General features: G+C 32.6%; 1 protein-coding gene across 1 annotated transcript; it reads left to right on the top strand.

The window, feature by feature from the left end:
• The first annotated feature begins 7,412 nt into the window (after nucleotides 1–7,412).
• On the top strand, nucleotides 7,413–9,939 carry LOC139518507 (complement C1q-like protein 4). Its single transcript, XM_071310015.1, has 3 exons — nucleotides 7,413–7,570; nucleotides 7,664–7,735; nucleotides 9,511–9,939. The coding sequence occupies exons 1-3, from the start codon at nucleotides 7,519–7,521 to the stop codon at nucleotides 9,903–9,905; spliced, it is 519 nt and encodes a 172-aa protein (XP_071166116.1). The 5' UTR covers nucleotides 7,413–7,518; the 3' UTR covers nucleotides 9,906–9,939.
• The last annotated feature ends 140 nt before the right edge of the window (nucleotides 9,940–10,079 follow it).

The following is a 10,079-nucleotide window of genomic DNA, read 5'->3' as shown; positions in this document are numbered from 1 at the left end:
TTGTGTTCAAAAGTTTTTATCAGCGATAAATGGTAATCTTCTGGGGAACCAATATTTAGATAGTACCTGTTTTTTACTTGATACTACCACTAGGGGCTTCGATAATGGTACATTAAAATATTCTGATCCCTAATTTGATGATATAATATTCTGTGCCAGAAGAGGACAAAAGAAAAATTATTCATGCCTTTTAGTGTTAAATTTTGAACCAGACAAGTTGATTGATGGCGATGAAAAACTTAATAAAATTATTAGCGCTTGGACAAAACAACCTCACCCCACTTTTAAAGTAAAATGGTTGCTATCTTAAAGACAACGTTTGGACTGGTTATCATACACGTAGCTCCATTATAGGTTCTAAATCAACCACTGTTTTATTATAGTAAACAAAAGGAATAGATGTTTTTGTATTAAAGGATATTACTGTCCCGTATTTGCATTTTGTTATTTGGGTATTTTGAAGTTATCGTACGACAATCGACTTTTAGCAAACTAAAAGTTCACATGTACACCCAGTCAGAATGGGGCGTGCAAAGAGAAGCCACACTGTCAGCTGCATGATGGATTTTCCCCATTTTTGGCCGTACACCAATGTCGCTCTCGAAAAACCAGTACAATGTTAAACGCTGAATTTGAAGTAAAGAATTCACATACGGAACGCTGAAACTGAAATTTGAAATTCAAGCAAAATAAGAACAAAACAATTAAAGAGGTGTTTGACCAAAGTGAAGTTAAAACATATTTAAATCCATCTATAAGGTCTACTTTGTCCTAGGAAGTTGAATCTTACGTTTCTTGGTAATTTGTATGTAAACAACCTATTTCAAATTATCGATTTTTTGTTGTTGCCAGTGACAAATATTTCATGAATGTTCCGGAACAAAATAGCAATAAATGCAACAGGGAGAGAGTGTGCATAATGAGGACATATATAAAACCTTTGAATTAGTTTAATTGAGGTTTGGAGCGGGCGTATGACAGTACAGTAACTGCTAGCCTTATGTATAGTAGTCCTTTGTTATTTTATTATCATTGTCATGCATGTTAATTAGTTTCTTAGTTTGTTTCCTATTCTGACATAGGATTTCCTATTGAAGTGCGTTTTACTGTTCGTATTACTGTGTGTTTTTCATTCTTTATTGGCTAGAGGTATAGGGGAGGGTTGTTATCTCACGAAACATGTTAAACCCCGCCGCATTTGTGCGCCTGTCCCAATCCAGGAGCCTCTGTCCTTCTAAGTCTTGTATGATTTTGATTTTAGTTCATTGTTATGTTTCGGAGTTTAGTATTACGTCTATAATGGCTGAACCAGTACACTTTTTTGTCTAGGGGCCAGCTGAAATACGCCTAGCACAACTTTTATTGCGACGCTATATTTAAGTATTCCTTCCGTATCATTTCTTGGAACTGAAATACATCATAAAAGGCAATATATTATCATCATGCAATCGATAAACAAGAAAGGAAAACGTTTTAAGTTGTATGCCAGCCTACCGAAGCGCTTTTTCTGGATCTACCTTCATCAGGAACGTCAAAAAGGCGAATAATAATTTATGGTTTACTGCGACTTGGTCATTTTTCACTGATACTTCTAAATGTTGGGCACTGGGAACACAAAATAGCTTTGAATTATTTATCTCAAACGCTAACCTTATATAAGAGATTTAAATTAACGTAGTTGATTCCGGTTTAAATAGGTTTAATTATTTTTATTTTTTTTGATAGATGCACAACCTTAAAATTTCAGGATACTGTTATCCCATGTGATGTCTAACATGTTTCATAAAAAAAACCGACTTCTTCTTTTCATTATTTATTTTGTTATTAAGAATGATTTGATATATTTCATGCTATTTATTTATAACTAAGAATAGTTCTTATCAGAGCCGTGTTTACATCAGTGATTACAGGTACCCCTCTTGTCGCCCCTTTATACTTTCGATATTTTAAGCAAACATTTAAAAAATTAAACTTTCAAAAAGTGAAATAATCAAAATTGCACATTAGGTTTAGTATTTTAAAAGTTTGATCAAGTTTCTAAAATATCAAATTTATAAACGATATTTAGAATTTTGATATTTTGATAATTTGGTTAAAATTTCAAAATTTCAAAACTTTAACACAATTTAGAATTTTGATATTTTAAAACTTTGATCAAAATTCCAAAAATCTAAAATTTCAAAACTTTTTAAAACTTTGAATTGATAAGTGTTACACGGACCCGTAATGTCAAATGGGTAACGAGGTAAGAAACTCATATGACGTTATGTGAACACTTCATTATGTCAAAACATCTTTATAAGAACACGGGACCTCTCGGACGTTATTATTATTATTCAGACTCCTTGGATTTTTTCCAAAGCTATAGGGTAAAATATTTTTCCCCATAACACCAATTTTTATTTTCATAAAAATCTTCAATAGCTAATTTTGAGATCCAAGTAATACCAATGCAAATGCAAGGTAAAAGTCCCAAGTCAGCCTTTTCCCGCCATTTTTTAAAACTGAAATATCTCAAAAAGGAGCTCCATGACCTATCAATATTGTTTAGCTTATTTTGTTCCTTAGCTGATGCTCTTTCGACTAATAGTATCAATTTTAATTTCTGGATTTTTTTTAATTTCAACTAAGTGCATCCTTAAATGCATTTAAAGGGAGCTGAATATAAAACTTATGTAAGTTATGAGTGATGCTATACATTTAGAGCTTATATAAGCATGGCCGTGTCATATTTAAAATTTTCTTTTTAAGTTTAAGTCTTTTTTTTTTATATATTTATATAAATTAAGGAACCTAATTCAAATGAATTTTATATGAAAATAGTACTTTTTAGAGGCAATGTTGGCAAACCCCTTCCTAAAATTATTCGAAAATACTTCTCCTATATCGTGTATATCCAGAAACTATACGGTACATGTACAATTGTCTCACTTACGTTACTTTGTTACATATCTCACTTTCAAATTAACTAATCTATTAATTTATCTAAACTTTAAAAAAAAATCCATAAAAAATGGCTAAGAAGTGATACACAAACTTAAAAAGTGTGGACAAAGACCAGTATGGGTAGTATCCAGCATTCTGAAATTATTGCATGGCAATACATAGTCCCCTACCAGTAAAAATTCATTATTCTCAAACAGAAAATTTGAAATTGATGTGTAAATTGTAATGTTAAAAGTAGATACCAAATACCAAATTAATATAACGGTAGTTAGACAAGCATGATTAAAACATGTGCAGAACATTGTGTGAGTTTTCTAGGTCTAAGGATCAGATGAATTTGCAAAATATCATCAAATCAAAACTAAATTTAAACTTGATCTGTAACTTGTAATGGTCAAACTATAAACCAAATTTCAAATCTAAATCTGTAAGTTAATGACAAAAAAAAAAGTGGAAAATTTATTTCTTGCATTATTTTTCTAAGTTCGAGGACCATAACTTTGCAAACACAATTCGCACTTGATCTGTAACTTGTCATGGTTTCACTACTAATTTTTATGTCAAATTTTAAGTCAATATATTTAAAAAAAAAAAAAAAAAAATTATGGAAACCAATTATCTGAGTGAATTTTCTGAGTCCAAGGGCCATAACTCTGCAAAAAAATCCTCAAACCGTAACAAAATTAGAACTTGATCTGTACTTGTCAAAGTTATATTATATACTAAATATCAAATCAATATCTTAAAGCATGGCCAACAACAGTGCCATATCTCTTGCACGTAAAAGACATCCTTGTAGATTTCGAAAACGAGTAGGCTAATGCCGCTACAAATCAGAACTCGCATTTGCAAAGTGGAAAGGGATTTAAATAAGTTGCAAAACGTGTTACCGAATCCATTATAAATAAATATGTTTAAAACTAAAAAATGCGGAAAGCTAGTTTTCCGGACGGACATTCTGCCAGACGGATAAAGTGCAAACCTAAAGTCCGCTTCAACTACTCATAAACGTTTAGTATATAGATTACCTTAGCCGTATTTGGCACAACTTTTTGGAATTTTGGGTCCTCAATGCTCTTCAACTTTGTATTTATTTGGCTTTTTGAACTATTTTGATCTGAGCGTCACTGATGAGTCTTATGTAGACGAAACGCGCGTCTGGCGTATAAAATTATAATCCTGGTACTTTTGATAACTATTTACACCACTGGGTCGATGCCACTGCTGGTGGACGTTTCGTCCCCGAGGGTATCACCAGCCCAGTAGTCAGCACTTCGGTGTTGACATGAATATCAATTATATGGTCATTTTTATAAATTTTCTGTTGACAAAACTTTGAATTTTCGAAAAACTAAGGATTTTCTTACCCCAGGAGTAGATTACCTTAGCCGTATTTGGCACAACTTTTTGGAATTTTGGGTCCTCAATGCTCTTCAACTTTGTATTTATTTGGCTTTTTGAACTATTTTGATCTGAGCGTCACTGATGAGTCTTATGTAGACGAAACGCGCGTCTGGCGTATAAAATTATAATCCTGGTACTTTTGATAACTAATTATACTGAGGTTCCCGTAAATATGAACCGTATAATAGTGTAATAAATGTGCCTAGTTAATTCCCCTTACTTTTGGATAGATTAATTATTTGTTGATTACAGCTAATTTCCTAATGCATGTAAAGCAAAACTTTGGTTCGATTGCTTGCTTTGTTCCTATGATTGTTTATACAAGCTTGGTAAATAAGATTGAAATCTTTAAACAATATATATATAGGCGTAGTCGAAACTGAATATGTAATATTTGAATTTGATTGGGTGTTATCCTAATGATTGTACAAAATAAAATAAAAAGCAAGGAAGCTAACTAAAGTCTTGCTCTACATGCTTTTGGAAATTAGCTGTAAATGTTTATTTTGAGTTTAATTTGATTTGAACTCCATAGTGAGATAAAAGTAAGGATTGTTAATTTAACTGATTTAGTATTTAACTTTTGATGTTTCTGTAATGTTTCAATGAATATTAGTTTATTCAATTTGTTTTCAGTACCTTTAATGTAAAAGTTATCCGGTTTAATGACAATATAAGGATTTTAATTGTTTTTCAATCGGAGTCGGCCTTGTACAGGTCTAAAAAAAACTCGCCGGTCTGTAGTATAAAAAGAAGATGTGGTGTCATTGCCAATGAGACAACTATCCACAAAAGACCAAAATGACACAAACATTAACAATTATAGGTCACTGACGGCCTTCAACAATGAACAAAGCCCAGTAGTCCACTTGAGTTTAGAGTTAGTCACCACTTCGGTGCAGTTCGCTAGCGTTAGTCATCTCTTCTTGGTGCAATTTTACTACTTAAAACACAACGCGAAGCCAATTTACTTTACTAAAGACTAACTCTGGGAACACTTTATTTTTCATTTTACACTTGAAATTACTCTATTTTTGAACTTCCTTTAAAAAAGTTTGTTAACTCTCGTTTGTCCGCAATTATTGTACATTTGTGACTAAACATAGTCTCATTTAATTAATTGTCTGTTGTTCAGCCATAATCTGACATAAGGTGTCCAGATGGTCGAATAGGGACACAATACTGGCAACTACACGTCCCGGGAGGATGGTCTCATTTAACAATTTACATGACGTATAATTATAAGGTGACGTTCACATCAGGTAATGCAGTTATATCATCACGTACTGCAATATTCACATCATACACTAAAGTATTCGCATCATGTACAAGGGTTTTTATTTTCACAGCACATATGGAAAGTTTTGCATCATGTAATGAAACAACCACATCACGTAAAGACGTTTTCACATCATGTAATGCAGTTTTCACATAATGTAATGAAGTTTTCACATCATGTAATGTAGTGAAGTTTTCACATCATGTAATGAAGAGTTTCCATCATGTAATGAAGAATTCACATCATGTAATGAAGAGTTCACATCACGTAAAGAAGAATTCACATCATGTAATGAAGAATTCACATCATGTAATGAAGAATTCATCATGTAATGAAGAATTCACATCATGTAATGAAGAATTCACATCATGTAATGAAGAGTTCACATCATGTAAAGAAGAATTCACATCATGTAATGAAGAGTTCACATCATGTAAAGAAGAGTTCACATCATGTAAAGAAGAATTCACATCATGTAATGAAGAGTTCACATCATATAAAGGAGAATTCACATCATGTAAGCAACATTTGCATTATGTCATAGTAGTGTCTTCTTATAAGGCAGTGATGGCGTTCCATAGGAATCACTATTGTTACTAAGGAGCGGTAAGGATGGTGAAGGAAATTAAAGAAGCATCATAAACGTAGAATAGAATTAGATAGATGAGAACAAAGCATGCAGCATTGTAAGTTAATTCAAATTTAGATCAAGAACACTAATTAAAGGTTGGAAATCGACTACTCCTTATTAATTAAGAGGTTAATCAAATAATGAAACTTTGTGCAGTAGAATAATGCCAGCAGACCAATAGAGTTATACTTGTTTAAATCAACGTAATCTTCAAAGAAATAATAAATGAAAACAAATAAGAAATCTATAAAAATATTCTAGTACAAAAAAAACAACGTCATGCCAATGCAAGCTCTTGAATACCGAATGAGATGGGAAATGTATATCCCAGATCCAACAGAAGTTAGTATATAGCTACTAGAGTGGCGGAAATTGATGATTTCAAAATTAAAATCGTCTCGATTGTTATAGATTCTGGTACTGAGATGACTACTATTGACAAATTCGAGGTAGAAGTCTTAAAAATGAGGCAGGAGCAGCCGTATATGCTGTTTCTTTAATTTCTAGTTCTGGGGGTATATTATGGGAAAAGTTTGATTGTTGATGGAAAAAACATCATCAATATATCTGAATGTGAAATTAAATGATCTGGCTTCTTTGATCTTCTTGTTTTTGACAAGTGTCTGATGGAACATTGAATATTGAACACTTTCTTGTTTATCAATGGTGTTCGTGCTGTTCAATGTTTTTGGATTTTTTTGTTTATTTTTGTTTGTTTTTGTTTGTATGCCTTTGGCAAGTTCTTCTGATCAAGTATTGGTCTATTTGTCTTCGACTCATGTTAAATTTATTATTGCTTCCTTGATATGTTCTCTCTTCTTTTTTCATTTGTATTTCATAGTTTGAATTAAAAGGACTACGCAGAGTTGTTGGGATTGAAGACAAAAAAGGAGTGAAACCAAAGCCTTAGAACTCCTCCATTTCTGAGGAATGACATTGAATCAAGTGAAATATTGTCCGTTCTCGAATATTTAAGAAATCACTGGTCGAGTTATTTCATATTTGCCGCGATCTCCTTAAAATGCAATTGGACATTAAGTAACCAAATATTAACCAATGAAATTAGCGCGGATACTAGTATATTCCAGGAAAACTAGAAGTTCTAATATTACAAGGTGCATGATAATTCAGTGTAACATATTGTGGTATCTTATTACATATGCGTGGAATATTTCAATACTACATGTAGTTTCCCATATCAAACGGTGGTACAGACTGCATTTTCTGATACAGTGAAAACAACCGTAGCAAATTCAAAATGTTCTGTAGAAGATTTGTTCTTTTAATCATCTGTCTATCAGTTGAAATTGGTAAGTAGTTTTTCAATTGTTTAATTTAAATGGTTGTTGTTTTAAAGTTTAGCACTGTTGTATTTCTTACCATTCGTTTGCCTTTTATTGTAGGCGTAAGGGCGTCCTGTATCAGCGAAGACCTAATTCGAACATTACTGGCTACAAGAAAGTCATGTAAAACAGGTAAGTACAATTTCCCCCCTTTATTTTTAGCATAAAATTTCAGGCGAGTTCTTCCCAGCTTAGTATTAGGTCAATACCGCGGCTAGTCGAATGTTAGCAACCTTCATTAGCAATCACCCAGTATAGTGCTTCAATACTAGCGTGATTTCACAGGCACTTGTCTCAGAAACATATAAAAGGTATAAAAGGGGGGGGGGGATTCTGAGGAAAGTGCGTGATTTATATGATATATATTTTTTTTAATCGAGTTTATCAAATTATGTAACTTTAAAAAAAATGAAGAAAAAAAAGTTTAACTAAAAACACTCAACTCCTCGGTAAATTCAAAACAGAGAAATTTCATAAAACCAAACACTCTCGACTATATCAACCAACGTCACCGTGACTGGAAACAACTGTCATAATCCTGGCTTGGCATAGCCAAAAACACAGGCGTCTGCGGAGTGGATCCCCCTTCTTTTATTTGGGTGTTTTTATATTATTAGAATATATTTTTCCATATTTCCACTTATATTAACTCAGTTTTACTTATTTAAGGTGTTCAAAGTCTTTTCAATGCGATTTAAGAACATTATGCTGCGTTCAAACGTAATTCAAATTCGATTCGCCTTAATTAATTGCCTGTTAATGTTAATGTTAATGTTTACCCATGCAGTTTTGCTTTTGAGGAAAACTTTGGTAAATAAAGAACAATTCTGAACACTTAAAAAGATAAGCAAAACAAGATCAACAAAACATATAATTTATGAAGGAACTATAGCAAAGACTACACTGTTTGAGAGTGATCATTGCTAATGGTACAAAAGAGAGGCGAAAGATGTCAAAGGGACATTCAAACTCAAAGGTCGAAACAAAGGACAAAGCCATGACTAAAAAAGAAACCGGCAAACGGGCAAACAACAGTACACAAAACACAACACATGTCCATATGAGCGACACAGGACTTTTTATTTAAGGGAGGGGGATATCTATACATTTTTTTAGTACTTGTTTGACTGAAGCGAAAACTATAGTTTGTTTCCATCGTACATTTAAACAAACATAATTTCAACAATGACTTACAAAAACAGTTCTCGTTCCTACACATTATTCAACAAAATATTTTAGATTATTGTTAAAGTAGAACAACGTTACAGTGTTTTGCCCACAACAAAAGATAAACAGTCAGTGCTTTACATATGATTGTAAGTGAAAGCTTGCCTCGTTGTTGCTAAAATGTTACTGTCACTATTCATAGAACTAGCTCTTGGTCTTAGTGCGATATATTTAAACTTTACATTTTCTGTCAAAGCACGAGAGAGAAATCAGATGTATTTCAGAGGGCCCTCATGGGGTTTTTGATTATGTGATTACTTGGCCGTTTTTTTAATGATTATTTGATTATTAAGCCAAATATTTCATGATTATTTGATTACCTAGGACTGTATTTTTAGTTTATGATTATTTGATTACTAAAGATAAGCAAACATTTAATGATTATGTGATTATATTGACAAAAAAATGGTGATTATGTGATTACTAGGACCCCCCATGAGGGGCCTCATTTCAAACATTTGCAAAACCTTATCATTTGTATTGTATCAGATTTGAATAACTCGAAAATAAACATAAATTAACTGAACTGAAAATAAACATATAACTTTGATTTACAGGATTTTTTTCATATTCGTAAAATCAGAAGTGTAAAAATTCAGAGATTGTGTTATAACTAAACTTTATGTTTTATTCATATAAATTACTGATACAAATAACGGAAACTTGTGGTTGCATTTTAGGCTACAATGAGAACGTTGCATTTCATGCATACGTAGCACGCAACACTCCTTTTAGTGGAGATGACATCCTGAAATTTGACAATGTCGATATAAACATAGGGAACAACTACGACCTTTCAACGGGCAAGTTCACAGCACCAAAAACAGGATTGTACCAGATAGCATGTACTATACAAGGGTATGGTACGTCTGCTGTAACCTTCCAAATACAGAAAAATAATGACAGATTTGATTTTGGTTATGCAGGAGGTCGGGACTGGCATGCTGTAACTCGCGTTCTTCTGATGCAGCTAAAAGAGGGAGATACCGTGTTCGTACAGCACAGACACCCACGGAGAAAAGAAACTGTTGCAGGAGGTCGCCATTCGTATTTCTCTGGACGTTTTTTGCAATAAAATTAAATTTGATATAAAATTTATCAATAATAAATGTTTTTTTTTTCTTTTCAACCTGAACGTTTTGACATAAAAGGCAAATGTGTATGCACAACAAACACTTAAAATTATTGGTTTAGGTAAAACATTAATGCAATCCAAAACTGTTGGTAATTTAATGAACCGGTCAATGTT

The sequence above is a fragment of the Mytilus edulis genome, chromosome 4, assembly GCF_963676685.1.
Source record: "Mytilus edulis chromosome 4, xbMytEdul2.2, whole genome shotgun sequence".
Classification (NCBI taxonomy): Eukaryota; Metazoa; Mollusca; class Bivalvia; order Mytilida; family Mytilidae; genus Mytilus; species Mytilus edulis.
This window is presented reverse-complemented; position numbering and strand designations above follow the sequence as displayed.

Excerpts from the sequence above, each read along its gene's own strand:
- LOC139518507 (XM_071310015.1), top strand. The coding sequence starts at position 7,519 with ATGTTCTGTAGAAGATTTGTTCTTTTAATCATCTGTCTATCAGTTGAA. Across the intron at positions 7,571-7,663 it reads CTGTCTATCAGTTGAAATTG|GCGTAAGGGCGTCCTGTATC; the intron begins GTAAGTAGTTTT and ends CTTTTATTGTAG. Across the intron at positions 7,736-9,510 it reads AAGAAAGTCATGTAAAACAG|GCTACAATGAGAACGTTGCA; the intron begins GTAAGTACAATT and ends GTTGCATTTTAG.